This window comes from Girardinichthys multiradiatus, chromosome 8 (genome assembly GCF_021462225.1).
Source record: "Girardinichthys multiradiatus isolate DD_20200921_A chromosome 8, DD_fGirMul_XY1, whole genome shotgun sequence".
NCBI lineage: Eukaryota > Metazoa > Chordata > Actinopteri > Cyprinodontiformes > Goodeidae > Girardinichthys > Girardinichthys multiradiatus.
The window spans coordinates 15,669,693-15,688,136 of record NC_061801.1 but is presented as its reverse complement, the minus strand read 5'-3'; the positions used below and the strand labels follow the sequence as shown (position 1 = coordinate 15,688,136).

General features: G+C 42.4%; 1 protein-coding gene across 3 annotated transcripts in view; it reads right to left on the bottom strand.

Moving 5' to 3' along the window:
* Positions 1-10,168: 10,168 nt before the first annotated feature.
* Positions 10,169-18,444, bottom strand: part of ttc33 (tetratricopeptide repeat domain 33) — a 38,328-nt gene continuing 30,052 nt past the window's right edge. For all 3 annotated transcript variants that reach the window (XM_047373128.1, XM_047373126.1, XM_047373127.1), the window contains exon 5: positions 10,169-13,652. In XM_047373128.1, the coding sequence (XP_047229084.1) occupies positions 13,278-13,652 (375 nt within the window). In that variant the 3' untranslated portion in view covers positions 10,169-13,277. The remainder of the gene's footprint in view (positions 13,653-18,444) is intronic.

Below are 18,444 nucleotides of genomic sequence, written 5' to 3'. Positions count from 1 at the left end.
TTATCTGTTCTTTCTTTCTAGGTGAAACGACTTAAGGAGCTACATCCATTAACATTTACTTTTCCTTCCCAAAGAAAGGACTCCTGTATCAGTGCTTCTTTGTTCTCTTTGTGTCTCTGCTCTGTTCTTTCTCTCAAACCCCCAGTTGGTTGTGGCAGATGGCCGCTCACACTGAGCCTGGTTCTGCTGGAGGTTTCTTCCTGTTAAAAGGGAGTTTTTCCTCTCCGCTGTCACTACATGCATGCCCAGTATGAGGGATTGCTGCAAAGTCAACGCCAGTGACTGTCCACTGTCTGTACATGCTCATCCGGGAGGAGTGAATGCTGCAAGTCACTGACTGGATGCAATCTGCTGGGTTTCCTTAGACAGAAAAACTTTTTACCCAATTTGAATAAATAACTAACTCCGACTGCACTGTTCAATGGTTAGGATTAATTGGAATGTATGTACCTGACTGTTGTGAAGTGCCTTGAGACAACATGTGCTGTGAATTGGCGCTATATAAATAAAACTGAATTGAATTATCTACATGGTAAACTGATGTTGTCAAAACCCACCTTAGTCATTCCCTTGGATGACTTTATTGTTCTGGTAAACTGTTAGATCTGTAGTAGTACTGTAGTAGTACTGTCCTACTGAGAACCGCTTTTATCTAAGGAAATACTTTTGTGAGTCTTTGGAATGAGAGACGACTGGAAAATAAATGCCGATGTCTGTTAAAGACTAGAAATATGGGTTTCCCAAACTAAATTTAGTAACAAAGAATGGGAGCTATTTTAAAACGTAACTTTTCAGTTATAGTACTAGTATATGAAAAAAGCAATGGAGATAAGACTCTGTCTCTGCTAAACTCTTGTCTTTAACAGAAACTTTCTTAATGGCATCCTTTGGATTTATAAGGTATCACACAAGTTCAGGCTGCAGGTAGGGAAACATTTGTGTTTTTCTTCACAGGTTAAGTTCCAAAAAGTGGGTAGGATTTGGTTGTAAGTACATATTTTGTTGTAGGACTAATAAAACATGTTTTATTGCACCTAAGCAAACTTTAAGATTTAAGTTTTAGAATTAGAGAGTTTTCTGTGGTTATTAACAGGTTGAATGTAACAAAAGTCATGCCTTTCACTTTTACAAATAATTAATCTACTAAATCAACTTTTCACCTAAACTATTTAACCCCCTTTTCATCCTAATACAGGAAACGACTGATGGACATAAACAATATGTGGTGTCATTAACTCTAAAGGAAGTTAGTATAAAAGTGTTGTTGACTTGTTTAAGAAAAAAGATGTTAGACAAGAAATGATGAAAGTGATGGATGTTCACTTTTACCTTATTGTGAGACCTGTTGGGAGGTCTTTAATCTTTATAGACCAAAGGTCGTGTTACAATTATTCAATTTGACCTGACTCAGACCTGACTCGGACCTTTACAAAAGTTTCCGCACCCCCATCACAGACATTTCTCCCTGTTGCCTTCTGGTAAAACGTTCAGCAGCTGCACATGCAGAACAACCAGATTCAGCAATAACTTCATCCCAGACATCATAAGACTGATAAATTCCCAATAATCCCTCCTCCCATTCATACACTAGTCACTTGATGTGGTCACTGTGAACTCTGTTACAACTCATCCAGCTGCTACAGATACTTGCAGTATTCATGTTGTCCTACATATACTTTTCTCTCAGTGACTTAATTTTCTAATATATTTCATTATCTGCTACATCCCTTCCTGTTGTTGCATATGCTCATATTTATTCAGCTGTTGTCAAAATAAGGTGAGATCTTTCCATGTAATCCATGCAACATTCATTAACTGCTCACAGTTAAATCCATAAAAATTACAATAAATATCCTTTTGTGTAATCCATACAACAATTATTAAAATACACAGTTGAAGCAGTAGAGAGTGAAACAAGCATATTCTCATATTCTGGGACTGAGAGATTGGAGAGGCCTGTGTGGAGTCACATATTATCTGTCTTATCTTTTACAGAGGTATAAACAAGTGTAACCAAGGAAATGATGTATGATGATTTTCCATTTTCTACAAGTATTAAATAAAATGAGTAATCTTTGATTATCAAGTTAAAGCACATATGATTGAAATATGATTGAGAACTGATAATTAAAATTAAAAAAACATTAAGGTTTAGAAATTGTCAATTAGCTATATATGAAACAGACATGATGTTGATCAGTTGTGATGTATGAATAAAAAGAATGAAGTGATGGTTTTATAACTGTCTAAAAGTAAATGGAGAAAGCTGAGAGAGGAATGTGTAATACTGTGTAATGTTTAAGACTGAGCAGATTAGGGAGAGAACTGTGGGATGACTAGGAATGACGAGAGCCGGCTAGGGGCTGACAGCGAACCTTTTGAAGACCAACAAACAACACGAAGAAGGGAGGACCAGAGACACAGCCCAGCTGATCGACTGCATTAAAAAAAAAGGATCAACCCGTGTGCCCTGGAAGGACTGTGGCTCGAAATTAAGAATCTGATTTCATCTACGACCCTTTTTATCCATCTACGGCCTTTCTGTTAAAGTTTATAACTTGGAAACAGTATACTGAGGGTTTGTAAAGTTTCTGTTAATTTCATATTTGTCTTACCTCTTTCTCCTGCTTTTTCCCCAGTTCTTTACAAGTGGTTGGTGCAGATTGTCAGTCAGTCAGTCAGTCAGTCTGTTGATGCAGAAGTGGAAGGTTTGCTCATTCTATCGCGGTAGGGAAGCACAATCTTTATTTACTTTTAGGTATTTCTATTTTGAACTGATTTAAACTGGCTCATATATTCAGAAAATAGGTCCTGCTGGAAAAGCAAAATGAACTTACAATTCTGTCGGGTTACACAGTTCGTTTTATTAGGATTTCATGTGACCGGCCTGCATTAAGTTGAGTATACCTTTAAAGTATAAAGGCTGCATGTATTTTTTTAGATGTATTAACACCCTTAAACACACCCTCTGTTTTAATTGGTTTCATTCATGGGTTCACCCATAACGCCCCTTAAACACAACCCTTTATTTTAAATGGTGCTGACGCCATAAGATTTCACATATTTCCATATTTGGGCTTGTTCTATTCATATCATCCCACACCTGTTGCCACCTGTTCTTAGTCCCCCATGACCCCCCTTAAGGTCAAAGGTCACCTGTCAAAACATTTTGATTAAAGGGTGTAGTATTATCTCTCACAGGTGTTTGCGTTTTCATCATTTCCTTGTTGTTTATGTTCTATAATGTCTTGCCATACTTTGTTAATTTCTTTGTGTTCATTTGTCAGAAGGGTCTTACCATATATAGTTGTTAATTTTGCCATTAGGGTTTTGCCATATTAGTTAATTCCTTTGTGTTTAAGTTTCTTTGTTTATTCCTGTGTTCTGTTGTTTGTACTTTTGGCTTTTATTTCTCTTAGATAACTGTTAGTCTTCCCCAATTGGCTAGTAGTTTCTTTGTCTTAGTTCAGCTCCCTTCATTTTAATTAGTCTCCCTCTCTCAGCTTCCCTGCTTTCATTCTGCCACAGCTGTTCCACATTCCCTCTGATTACCTCATCTGGTACCTTTGACATTTTCCACCCCTGCCTCAGTATTTAAACTACTTGTTTTTCATTGTTCACTGCTGGATTCCTTCATTACACTGCCAGTGCTACATGACCTGTTCTCCCGGCACTTTCCCCGTCAGCTCTCATTTCTTTATTAAATTACTCCATTTTACCTCTACCTCAGTCTCTACATTTAGTTCTTCACTAACCACACTATGACAGTGACAAAATGGCAAAAAGCTCAAAAGGTATGAATACTTTGGCAAGGCATTGGAAAAGTACAATGAATACCTGTGTAAGACAACAAAAATCTAAATTCTCCTTTAAGAAATGGTCCTCATTAGTGTTTCCCTTTGTCAGCAGGTTGATTTTTAAAATGTTCAACACGTTATCTCATTCACCTTTTTCCATAACAGCAGCTATGACAAAAACACCTAAAACAGATGGCTATTTCAGATGGAACCAACAGACAGCTGAGATCACGTGACCTTGCTAACCCGTGGATGGACTGTTTCTTCTCCGCTGAAGATTTCCAGGTCCAATGTGGCATCCCTCCAGAGTCTTCCTGGAGCAGTTAAATCTCCCTCTGAGGACAAAAGCTCTTTAATGGGAACTGCGTCCTCACACTGAAAAATATGTTCAGGCTGTAAAATCTCCCTACACACGAGAAACTGTGATTGACAAACAGCTGAGGGAAGATTTTAGCAGATGGAGAATGGTCCTTCTTGGAAACCTTCATTGTTTTCTCACCTCATCAGTTTTGGTTAGTCATACACTTAAAAGAAGCTGATCTAGACATTTAAACCTCTAAAAAAACAGCTGACTTTTAGAGAATGAGTCAGGAAAACATTTCAGCACTGCAAATGGGGACTTAAAGAAAAACATTTTCTTGGTCTGGATCTTCTGCTGATGTAATACATTGATTGCTCTGCTGGCCGCTGGATACTATATAAGTATTTAAATAAGTCTGTTTCACAGTATTCCACCTTTTATGCAAACTTGCCCACTTTGTTATGGGTTCAAACTGCAATACTTGGACCAAAAACTAATTTTTGCAGTGAGCCATTGGTTTAAATAGGTTTTCCAGTAATCCTAAAATTTTTATCAGGGAGTTTTATGGTTTTTCCACATATTTATTTTACCTCCATTCATTTTAAAATAGACTGAAAAATATATTTTTTATGCTTTATAAACATATGTGTATTAGTTATGTTTTTCAGTTAAAAGCAGATGGTTAGAGGTGCCTGTAGCTGCTGATAGTTGCTATGATGTTTTAGGAGTCAGCGTTCTGAAGCGTTCAAATTCACATCCAGTTTAAAGAAAGAGCTAAGAACAACCTCAAGTTATCTGAGAGCTCAGGTTTCTTGGAATCTCCACAAGTCTTCCTGGTACAATCAGTCTTGTACACAGAAAAAAAAACCTCTGGTTTACATTAAACTGCATATCTTTCACTGAATCATTCACAAAGTGTTCCATATTGCTGCACACTTAGCACCAATATTGCAATTTAAAAAAGGATGATGGATAGATGAACACTGGACTGAACGTTTTTATGGTTTTGATCGCTAGTTTTTGTAATATGTGGGGTTCTTGAAGAGCAATTTGCTTCTTCAAGTAATTTCTTCTGGATTTAATATTGTATTATTTTAGCTTTACTTTGAGCTTTATGCTGAAACAGCATTTTCTGTTTGTATTCTTTTTAGTTTGGCTTCCTATTATTTCGCACTTGGTTTGAGTTGCTGATCACTTCACATCTACAGTATGTAAATATGTTCTCTTTTCCAAACCATGTTTACTGTGTTTGACTCATTCTCAGATCCTTGTCCTTCCAGCCTGCGTTGTTTCCTGTTTTGGATTTCAGTTAGCCTTGGTTTTCACTTAAATTATTACTCCCAGGGTTCCGGTGCAAAGAGGATTGGGTGGCGGACGAAGGTGGAGACCTCAGCGGCCCGATCCCCGGATGCTTAGGCTGGCTCTAGGGACGTGGAATGTCACCTCGCTGGGGGGGGAAGGAGCCTGAGCTTGTGCGGGAGGTCGAGAGATATCGACTAGAAATAGTCGGGCTCGCCTCCACGCACAGCGTGGGCTCTGGAACCCATCTCCTTAAGAGGGGTTGGACTCTCTTCTACTCTGGAGTGGCCCACGGGGAGAGGCGGCGGGCTGGTGTGGGTTTGCTTGTTGCCCCCCAGCTCAGCCGTCTCGTGTTGGGGTTTACCCCAGTGGATGAGAGGGTCGTATCCCTGCGCCTTCGGGTTGGGGAGAGGTCTCTGACTATCATTTCAGCCTACGGGCCGAGTGGTAGTGCAGAGTACCCGGCCTTCTTGGCATCCCTGTCGGGGGTGCTGGATAGTGCCCCTCCCGGGGACTCCATTATTCTGCTGGGGGACTTCAACGCCCACGTGGGGAACGACAGTGACACTTGGAGAGGCGTGATCGGGAGGAATGGCCTCCCCGATCTGAATCCGAGTGGTGTTTTGTTATTGGACTTCTGTGCTAGTCACGGATTGTCCATAACGAACACCATGTTCAAACATAAGGGTGTCCATCAGTGGACTTGGCACCAGGACACCCTAGGCAGGAGGTCGATGATCGACTTTGTTGTTGTATCATCAGACCTTCGGCTGCATGTTTTGGACACTCGGGTGAAGAGAGGGGCTGAGCTGTCCACTGATCACCACCTGGTGGTGAGTTGGATCCGCTGGAGGAGGAGAAAGCCGGACAGACTCGGCAGGCCCAAGCGCATAGTGAGGGTCTGCTGGGAACGCCTGGCAGAGCCCTCGGCCAGGGATGTATTCAACTCCCACCTCCGGGAGAGCTTCGACCAGATCCCGGGGGATGTTGGAGACATAGAGTCCGAGTGGACCATGTTCTCCGCATCTATTGTCGATGCTGCTGCCCATAGCTGTGGCCGTAAGGTCTGCGGTGCTTGTCGCGGCGGCAATCCCAGAACCCGGTGGTGGACACCGGCAGTAAGGGATGCTGTTAAGCTGAAGAAGGAGTCCTATCGGCTGTGGTTGGCTTGTGGGACTCCTGAGGCGGCTGACGGGTACCGTGAGGCCAAGCGTGCTGCGGCCCGGGCTGTGGCAGAGGCAAAAATCCGGGCCTGGGAGGAGTTCGGTGAGGCCATGGAGAAGGACTACCGGTTGGCCTCGAAGCGATTCTGGCAAACCGTCCGTCGCCTCAGGAGGGGGAAGCAGTGCTTCGCCAACACTGTTTATAGTGGGGGCGGGAGACTGCTGACCTCGACTGAGGACATTATCGGGCGGTGGAAGGAGTACTTCGAGGATCTCCTCAATCCTGCCATCACTCATTCCGTGGTGGAAACAGAGGCTGGGGACTCGGGGTTGGACTCTTTCATCACCCAGGCTGAAGTCACCGAGGTGGTTAAAAAGCTCCATGGTGGCAAGGCTTCGGGGGTGGATAAGATCCGCCCTGAGTACCTCAAGTCTCTGGATGTTGTGGGGCTGTCATGGATGACACGTCTCTTCAACATTGCGTGGCGGTCGGGGACAGTGCCTCTGGACTGGCAGACTGGGGTGGTGGTCCCCCTTTATAAGAAGGGGGACCGGAGGGTGTGTTCCAACTACAGGGGGATCACACTTCTCAGCCTCCCTGGTAAGGTCTACGCCAGGGTATTGGAGAGGAGAGTCCGACCAACAGTCGAACCTCGGCTTCAGGAGGAGCAGTGTGGTTTTCGTCCCGGCCGTGGAACACTGGACCAGCTCTATACCCTCTACAGGGTGCTCGAGGGTTCATGGGAGTTTGCCCAACCGGTTCACATGTGTTTTGAGGACCTGGAGAAGGCATTCGACTGTGTCCCTCGTGATGCCCTGTGGGGGGTGATCCAGGAGTATGGAATCGGGGGCCCTTTACTAGGGGAGTAGGAGTTTGGTCCGCATTGCCGGCACTAAGTCGGACCTGTTCCCAGTGCATGTTGGACTCCGGCAGGGCTGCCCTTTGTCACCGGTCCTGTTCATAACTTTTATGGACAGGATTTCTAGACGCAGCCAAGGGCCGGAGGGGGTTGGGTTTGGGGACCAGTGGATTTCGTCTCTTCTTTTTGCAGATGACGTGGTCCTGCTGGCCCCCTCTAGCCAAGACCTACAGCATGCACTGTGGCGGTTCGCAGCCGAGTGTGAAGCGGCTGGGATGAGGATCAGCTCCTCCAAGTCCGAGGCCATGGTACTCGACCGGAAAAGGGTGGCTTGTCCTCTTCAGGTTGGAGGGGAGTTCCTGCCTCAAGTGGAGGAATTTAAGTATCTCGGGGTCTTGTTCACGAGTGAGGGAAGAATGGAGCGGGAGATCGACAGACGGATCGGTGCGGCTGCCACAGTAATGGGGGCGCTGTGCCGGTCCGTTGTGGTGAAGAGAGAGCTGAGCCGAAAAGCAAATCTCTCAATTTACTGGTCGGTCTACGTTCCTACCCTCACCTATGGCGATGAACTTTGGGTCATGACCGAAAGAACGAGATCCCGGATACAAGCGGCTGAAATGAGCTTCCTCCGTAGGGTGGCCGGGCACTCCCTTAGAGATAGGGTGAGGAGCTCGGCCTTCCAGGAGGGACTCGGAGTAGAGCCGCTGCTCCTCCACATCGAGAGGAGCCAGTTGAGGTGGCTCGGGCATCTATACCGGATGCCTCCTGGACGCCTTCCTCGGGAAATGTTCCAGGCACGTCCCACCGGGAGGAGCCCCAGGGGAAGGCCCAGGACACGCTGGAGGGACTATGTCTCTCGGCTGGCCTGGGAACGCCTTGGGCTCCCCCTGGAGGAACTGGAGGAGGTGTCTGGAGAGAGGGACGTCTGGGCGTCTCTGTTGAGTCTGCTGCCCCCGCGACCCGCTCCTGGATAAGCGGGAGACGACGAGACGAGGGTTCCTATATATTTTTCATGTACAAAAATCCACACTTAAAAAAAATTATTCTCAGTTCCCAGCCATTTATCAAAAATTCAAAAGTACATCATCATTTGTCGCAGGCTTTGTGGTAGGAAATAAGGGAGGCTGGTAAGGAAGAAGAGCTGCAGGAAGGATACAAAGAAGGAAAGAAGGAAGGACACAAAAGAAAAATATAAGCAAAAAAGGCAAGGCAAGTTTGCTCATTTACCATTCATACACAAGGCAAATGAAAGTGCTTTTCAGGACATCAAAGGAAAGACAATATAAAGCATAAGCATAAAAGCTTTATGTAAAAGAAACAAATGTTAAAATACAGAAAATAAGGACACATGGAAGAATTTATACACGGAGGGAAGGACACAAGGAAGGAAGGAATAAAAAAAGACACCCTCCATTTCTGCTACCTGTATGACCCCCTCTCTTTTCCGATGGTTATGGTCAATCTGACAAAGATGTATCCCAATCCTTGTGGTTTTTAGTATAACAATGACCATCAGTGGTCTCTAGATGGACAAACTGTCTACTTTTGAGGTTAGGCTTAAAACATTCCTGTTTGATAAAGCTTATAGTTAGAGTGGCTTAGGTTATCCTGAGCAATCTCTGTAGTTATGCTGCTATAGGCTTAGGCTGCTGGAGGACATAATGACCACTTTCACCCTCTTCACTACATTCTCACACTACTCTCCAATTTTGCATTATTTGCTGTTATTTCAGCTTTTAACTTTGTTCTCTCTTCTCTCTTCCTAGAAGCTACACCTGGCCTGACTCTGTGTCTACCTGTGACACCTTTCTGAAGAGGGGAATCGTCCGAGCTTCTGCTGGCAACAACTTAATGCTCACCTTCTACAGATGATCCACATGGCCCTGTCTTTCAGTGTTTAACCCTTTCTCTCTCCTAGACATGGCGATTGACTGAGCTTATACTGTGACTAACTCTATGTGCTCTCTTTCAGACTCTTGAAAACTGGCTCAGAGTTTATCTGTTCTTTCTTTCTAGGTGAAACAACTAAAGGAACTACATCCATTAACATTTACTTTTCCTTCCCATAGAAAGGACTCCTGGATCAGTGCTTCTTTGTTCTTTTTGTGTCTCTGCTCTGTTCACTCTAACCCGCAGTCGGTTGTGGCAGATGGCTGCTCACACTGAGCCTGGTTCTGCTGGAGGTTTCTTCCTGTTAAAAGGGAGTTTTTCCTCTCCACTGTCACTACATGCATGCTCAGTATGAGGGATTGCTGCAAAGTCAACGCCAGTGACTGTCCAGTCTCTACATGCTCATCCAGGAGGAGTGAATGCTGCAAGTCACTAACTGGATGCAATCTGCTGGGTTTTCTTAGATAGAAAAACTTTGTATCCAATTTGAATAAATAACTGAATCTGACTGCACTGTTCAATGATTAGGATTAATTGGATTGTATGTACCTGACTGTTGTGAAGTGCCTTGAGACAACATGTGTTGTGAATTGGTGCTATATAAATAAACTGAATTGAATTGAATTAAAAGAAAGGAGGACACAATAAAGGAACGAAACAACATTTGGACAATGGGAGAAGGGAATAAAGTCTGGAAAGACAAATATTTTTCCATACTTATCCATACCAGGAAAATACCTAAATTCCCAGCTATGTAGGAAGTGTGTACTCTCTTCTACAACAAACTGTCTTCATCCTGGAATCTTCACAAACAATAGCTCAAAAAATGTTATGGCTTTAGACACATTCATCCAGGCATTTAAACAAGGAATTCCTTATTTATTCTCTCAAACAGACACACATCTGGACACAGTAGTAAGACACATGCAGACCATGAAGCATGAAGGTAAATGACACACCCTGATGACATACAGTTTGGCACCATTTACCTTACTACAAAAGATCCTCAAACAACAGCTGCACCTGCAACATAATCATGAATAATTTTAATGTATAGATATTTGCATGATTTTTTGTTCTTTCACAAAATAATTAACTCTTTTTGTCACTGAGACTTTGCTTTTTTGGGGGTGTTTTCTTCATACAATAATACACAATTATCTAATTATCAAGACATTTCAAAAATAAATAAAATCTTTTATAAACAATGGTTAGGAATCAGGTCTTAACATAAACACTTCTGTCTGTTTTTGCCCTGCCAGTAATGGTGACCATCAGGACAAACATAAAGGTTCAAGTCAGCAAATATATGGAAGGTTATCAGGTCAGATAACACCAAAATGCAATTTTTTAAACCTATATGAAAAAGAAGATGGGGAAAAATGTACATTTTACACCACCATGAACTCACTGTCACTATTGTGAAAGCTCAACTGACTAGCTCAGACTAACATCTGCGCCAGGCAAAAACAACATGGAGAAGAAAGCAAGCCTCCAATCAGTCTTGTGACCTCAGCCCTGTAGGACGTATTTTGGATTGGTCTGACCGAAGCATGTAAGTCAACAAGTCACATGCTTTAGGAATGTCTTCAAAGTGAGATGCGATTTAGATCATGTCAGTAAATATTGAACAGTTGACTTTTTTCTTTTCAGGCTTCAGTTTCTGGCTTGATCTAAACTCAAGCTGTGCAGCAAAACTTGGAAGGTTTTTTTATCCTCGTTTTTGGGTTTGTTCTGTATATTTGTCAGAAACAATAAATTAGTTTTACATTTTTTATTTAGATTTTGTGAAGTATACAGATAATTTTCTTAATTGGTTAAGAGAACGCATTTTCCAAATCCAGTGTCCAATCTTTTGTCAGAAAGATTTGATTAAAGTACAAGGCTGTGAAATAAAAACTACAAAAACTCTAAAAACTTAAGAAAATAAAAGGATGGTTTCATATCAAACCTTAAAGTATGTTTGTTCACTTGATGACACTTTAACTGAGTGCAATGTAGAGGAAAAGCCGGTTTTACTAACATCTACTCACATTAACAATCATTTCAATTTAGAATCCCACGTCAAAAACCTAAAACGTTTTATTCAGAACAAGTTTAATGTCCGGATTGCATTTGGATTAAACTGACAAAAGCCTTTTACTGTATCTTAAAGTAGATAAAACATAGTCTAACTAACATAACATTTCACAATAACAACCCCTTTCAGATTAAAACACACTAAATTTGGTTCTTTCATAACTACAGTGCCTTGTTGAAGCAATTCTACCTCCTGAACCTTTTACAGATTTCTCAAATTAAAACCACAAACCTTAATGTATTTTTCTGGGATTGTGATAAACCAACACAAAGTGGCAAATGAATGTGAAGCAGAGCAAAAACAATACAAGGTTTCAAACTATTGATAAAAATTTAAAAAATGAAAGGCGTGGTGTGCATTTGCATTTACCCCTTTTAATCTGATACCCCTAAATAAACTCCAGTGCAACCAATAGCCATTAGAAGTCCCCTAACTAGTAAAAGAGAGTCCATAACCTGATGAACCAAGGGAACCAATCAGACAGACAGGTCAGGAATACAATTGTGGAGAAATATAAATTAAGGTTAGCTTATAAAACAATATCCCGAGCCTTGAACATCTCACGGTTTAATCCAAAATGACAAGGTCTGCCCATCTTAATTGACAGGCTGGGCAAGGAGAACCTTAATCAGAGCGGCAGTCAAGAAGTCCATGTTAATTCTTGGGGAGCTGCAGAGATATGCAGCTCAGGAGGAAGAATCTGTCAAAATGACAACTATCGCTGTCCACAAATTTGGCCTTTAGGGAAGGTTGGGAAGGAGAACCGTATTGCTGAAATAAAATACATAAAAAGTCCCACTGAAGCTTGTCACAAGTCACAAAAGGGACACAGCCAACATGGGGAAGATAGATCTCTGGTCAGATTGGACCAAAGTTGGAATTCTTTGGGTATATATGCAGGACTGTGTGTGTGGTGGAGAACTAAAGTGTACATCACCTTGAACACACCACAGTCACAGTAAAACATTATGGAGGCAGCTTCATGTTGTGGGAATGCTTTTCTTCAGCAACAACGGGGAAGCCGGTCAGAGTTAATGGAAGACAGATTGAGCTAAATACAGGTTGCTTTTGGAAGATAACCTGCAAGAGGCTGGAGTGACACTGGAGTAAAGGTTTGCATTGCAGCTGGTCAACAACCATAAACATTCAACCAGAGCTGATATGGAATGGTTTGGATCAAAGCAAGTTCATGTGGACTAGTCAAAGTCCTGCTCCAAATCCAATTTAGAATTTGACCCGAAAATTGATGTTCAAAGATACTCTCTAGCCAAGCTGATTAGGTTTGAGTGGTTCTGCACAGGAAAAATGGGTCTAAGTTTCAGTATGTTGATGTGCAAACATGGTGGAGACACAGCCCAAAAGATTGACAGCTGGAAAATCAAAGGTGGTTCAATGCAGTGTTGACCCAGGAGAGCTGAATGCAAACGCATGCCACACCGTTCACATGTTTATCTGTAATAGAACTGAAACCTATGTATAATTAGCCTTCCACTGAACAATGATCTGCTGCTTTGTTTTTGTCCATCACATCAAATCCTAGTAAACACATTTAGGTCTGTTGTTGTAATGTGAAAAACTTCAAGGGGTATGAAAACTTTTGTAAGGCACTGTATCTGGATCCATTTCTGCATAAATGAAAGTGATGAACACTGAACAGACTTTCACTGACTGAAACATGACTCCTCAGGCTGATCTTTCCACTTTCAATTCCAGCCTCATGAGTCACAATGGATATAAAAACTTAACATTGAAATTTTGCTATAATTGATGGTGAAGGGATGGAATAGTTGAATACAAAGAGTTGCAACAACCAAGTCTTCTGTGATCTTTGTTCCTAATATGAAGTTTACGCTTTGCACAGGATAATCAGTTCAATATGAGAGTAGTTCAGAGTCCTCTTGCTTTAACAAACTGCTCCTTTGCTGGTGTATCTGTGTCCTGTGATCCCTCTTCCCCACTCACTACGTTTCGTACATTCCCCTCGGCGTCTATGATGACGGTGGTCCTCCTCAGCTCCTCGTACAGCGACTGTCTCTCAGCGACGGCCACACAGGCTGCTAGGACCTCATCAGACTCAAAGTCGTAGTCCTGCTCCAGCTCGGGGGCATTAAGAATCTGCTTTTTGGTCTCCTCCTCTTGTCTAATCTTCTCCTTGGTGGCCAGCTGCTGCTTCTGTAAGGTCAATGCCCAGTTCAAATCCTCCTGCCACAGGCTGCGCTCCGAGGGACACAAGTGGATGGCGATCTGGAAGGACTTCACAGCCTGGAGGGAGAGTGCTGATGTAAGCTCAGGATAAAAACATGAGGAAACAGTAGAAAATGTGAGGGAAATCATTCAGTAAATGAGCCGGAAGTCTCAGAGATATGTTAGGCTTGTTGGTAAGTCACACAGATAAATAGTCTGTGACAGCCGTCAGTGCAAGAGCACATTCAGCATGTCTGGAAGATCCAAACATCCTTAATGTTATACTTGACAGCTGTAGTGTTTCATAAGGAGCTGATCAATATCTCTTTGCTGACTGGTGCCTTGCAGATTGCTTTGAAACTTATGGTCCCACTCAACAAAAACACAAAGGCCTTCTGGACATTTATACAACAGGGGTGTCTGCCTTGACATATGACCATTTGATCCCCATGAAATGGTGAAATAAATTTCATCTGACAGGCTAATAAAGTTGACTGATGATCTTATAAATTAACTCTGACAAATATTAGAGCCCTGTCAGAAATGTTTCTGAAGTTAAGGGACTGGAAAATAAAGGTGAAACCCAGTGGTTTTACAGCAGATACCAGGTTTTTAAATCAGCTGCTGGGGCTCTGACTGAGCTTCGATAAGCCCGAAGATAGGAATCAAGATCGAAAGAAAATAGTCAGTCAGTCAGTCAGTCAGTCAGTCAGACTGACTGACCGAAAGAAAATATTTTTTAGCAATTAATCTTCTGGTTAGATTCACAGAGTTTTGAATACGATTTTTCAAACATTTTGACCTTCCTGTCATCAAAAGGAGGCCACTTCACACCGGGTGTGTGTTAGGGAGCAGTCAATGTAAAACATCAACAACAGATGGAAATAAGTCATCTAACACATTTACATGTAAATGTTTATTATTATGTCTTTGTTTTTAGTCTAAATTAAAAAGGGTTTTCCTATTTTATTTTTTTAAATAGTAGACAATCTGGCATTCACATTTTAAAATGGCTTTAGCATCAGATGTTACTGATATTTCAGCAGTCTCAATGTATATTGCCTAGAAAATCTAGATTCTTACCTTTACTGTTAGGTTTCCAAAGCACTGCCAACATTTTCAAATTCAGGACGTTTCAAGATGGACAAAGGTAAAAAGCTCAAAATAATAAACCACAAAACCTCTCATACACAATTAAGGCTTCCTGTTATCCACTAAAAGTCTTGCTCTTTCTCTCTCTTTCGCAGGCTGAATAAACAGCAGACATGTCTGGACATATCATAGAAAATACATACACATCTCTGTGCTTCCTTTGACTTTATTTTCAAACATCTTACTATTAGTAAAAAATATTTTTGAGTCTTCTCTCAGTAACCCTCCACACCAAGGAGTGTTGTTCTGAATCTGATCACATATTATGAAAATGTTTTTGATTTGAGTTCCCGACCTACTGGTCAGAGCTGATTATGCGGAACCTTTGCCAATTATTGCTATCTGAAGTTTTCGTAGTGCATCACTAATGTTCTCCCATGAGGTTTTATGTTATTTGATCCACATCCTGACATGATATATTAAATATACACCTGCAATATGAATTTTGGGCTTTGCTACTTATCTTATTAGAGATCCCTGCTTTAAACTCAAAGCTTTAACACAAATAACTGATATAAGACAGGGTAAGTATGGCCAAGCACAAGCAGACTGCAGAAGATACAGTCATTCTCACCCTCTACCCAAAGCACACTCACGGCAAGGGGTCGAATCAAATCAAACATTAATGAAAAGACCCATTTGCTCGGCTTCACAGCTTTTTATTTTACCAACTGAAACTTCATGAACATGCTTAAAACAAACAGATATATATGTGACTGGACCTGAAACAACTAGAAAAATAAAAGCTAAGGGATCTGCAGGAGTAAATTCTTCAACTGTATGAACTTGTATGTTATAACTTACACTCATGTGCAAAAATTATTTTTCACACTAGCACGCTAACTCTTGTTAGGGGTAACAAATCTAAAAGGTTACCACAGCACAGTCGGAATTAGATTTGAGCAAAATAGCATTAGACCCTTTCAGCTGTTTTGTTTTTGGCCAGTTTCCATAACTCTGAAATGAGTTTACTGGAAATAAAAGAAAGACAAGAACAGAACAGAACAGAACAGAACAGAACAGAACAGTCCGACTGCAGCAAAAGTGAGGATCAACTGAATTCCCAAACAGGCACAACCTAAACATGTTGGTACACCCAACACTTTAAACGCGACTGAACAAGTTCCCCTAAAAATAGACATTTGTTCTGTCATTCTAAAGGGCTTCATTATACAAGGAGGTGTGTCTATATTTAGTTTAGCTTGAGCATAAGTAACTTTCAACACTTCCCATTGTTGATTTTGGTGCTGTTGGACAGGTCTCCTGCTCTAAGGCACGCATGAGTGAGATTAACCTGAAGGGGTTTTGTATTAAACCAGGGCTGCTTCCAGCGGGGGAACAAAGTAACTGTGGTTCACAGGTTCCAAACACACAAGTCTCGGCGTGTTGAGAGGCAATTTAGTCAATCATCTTCGCTGCAGGCACCTGGGTGTACTTCATTTCAGGTGCTTCAGCTGCGAGGTTGGAAGCTTACAAAAAATAAACAAACTAGGAAATAGAGTTATTGGAGGGTTACAGAGTTCTTTCATACGCATTCTTAATGTCAATGTTCTTAATTAATTGTTTTTAAATATAAACCAAAGTTTACTAGGACATGTGGAATAAGCAAATACAAAGATGGACAGAAGGATGGATGGTCCGATGGACAGACTGACAGATGGACAAATTGATCGATTGAAGGACGGACGCATGCACAGATTAATGGACGGACGGACAGACGGACGGACGGATGGATGGGTGGACGGACGGACGGGTGGATGGATGGGTGGATTGATGGATGGATGGGTGGACGGACAGACGGATGGATGGATGGGTGGAAGGATGGATGGGTGGGTGGAAGGATGGATGGGTGGACGGACGGACGGTTGGGTGGATGGATGGATGGATGGGTGGACGGATGGATGGGTGGGTGGATGGGTGGACGGACAGACGGATGGATGGATGGGTGGAAGGATGGATGGGTGGGTGGAAGGAAGGATGGATGGGTGGACGGACGGATGGATGGGTGGGTGGATGGGTGGACGGACGGATGGATGGGTGGGTGGATGGATGGGTGGGTGGATGGGTGGACGGATGAATGGATGGGTGGGTGGATGGATGGGTGGACGGACGGACGGATGGATGGGTGGGTGGATGGATGGGTGGACGGACGGACGGATGGATGGGTGGGTGGATGGATGGGTGGATTGATGGATGGATGGGTGGACGGACAGACGGATGGATGGATGGATGGGTGGGTGGAAGGATGGATGGGTGGGTGGATGGATGGTTGGATGGATGGGTGGATTGATGGATGGATGGGTGGACGGACAGACGGATGGATGGATGGGTGGGTGGAAGGATGGACGGGTTGGGTGGACGGACGGACGGATGGATGGGTGGGTGGATGGATGGATGGGTGGGTGGATGGATGGGTGGACGGACGGACGGGTGGGTGGGTGGATGGTACAATTGACAGATGAACAGAAGAAAGGATTCCATTTAGACAATGGAACAGGGAATAAAGTCCTGAATGTAACAGGATTCTTTTAAGATAAAAAAGATCCTTATCACTGAGCATTCTCTCTTGTTAGCCTGGAAGCTATTTGATGACTAGCCAAAGTTTTCAAGCGATTGATCCTCTATTTACAACGTAGTTCTTACTGTGCTGCTTTGTTCATGGGATTGCCAAGTATTCACTGGAAACCAGTGACGTGTGATAGCCTTCATGACTGGTGAGGCACAGACTCCTCTGGAGTTGAATGTACAAATATATGAACCCAGAATAGAGGCTTCTATTTCAATTTTGACCTTAATTGAAATGTTTAATTATTTTAAAAGCTTTTAATTGTGCTTTAATCAATTCCACCTTGTTAAGCAATACAATAGCAAGAAAAACATAAAAATGTTTTACATAAAGGTCAAGTTTGACTATTTAAAATAATTTTTTCATTTTGGCTGATCTCTTTTTTTTATTTAAACTGGAAATAATGTATGATCTTATATTTTTTTGTATATGAAGTCCATGGAAGCATGCTGCATTAATCAAGTCTTTAAAAATCCCCAGTTCTCCCTCACCTTCTTGTTGTGGACACGAATATTCAGTCTGTGCTGCCAATTCAATGCCAAGTCAAATCCGTGTACTCCACACGGTTTTCAGGTGTAACACTCAGGTTGAAATGAGTGCATTACTGTTCTTCCTCTTTCTAAAACCTTCTGTTTCAACTGAAAATCTAGTTGTTAAAAGCGGAATGAAGGATAAGGAGAAACAGAGTTTAGGCCTGATGAAAAACCATTTTTCTGAAGCAAATAATGACACATTTTGAGGTACTTAGAAAAGAACTTAATCTGAATTTTTGACAAAAGTTTTTCTTAAACTCAAAGATGTTTACTTTGGGCCAGATAAATGTGCTTTTCTTATCATCTATATAAATTACCTTTTTAAACATGATATTCTCATCAAAGCGTTCCACTCCTGAGGCTCCATTGTCTTAATTTCTTACATTTGAAAAAAGGAAAGTGGTATTAAGTTGATTTTCCTAAATCTTAGTTCGTTCGTCGTCTTCCGCTTATCCAGGACCGGGTCGCGGGGGCAGCAGACTCAGCAGAGACGCCCAGACGTCCCTCTCTCCAGACACCTCCTCCAGCTCCTCCAGGGGGAGCCCAAGGCGTTCCCAGGCCAGCCGAGAGACATAGTCCCTCCAGCGTGTCCTGGGCCGTCCCCTGGGCCTCCTCCCGG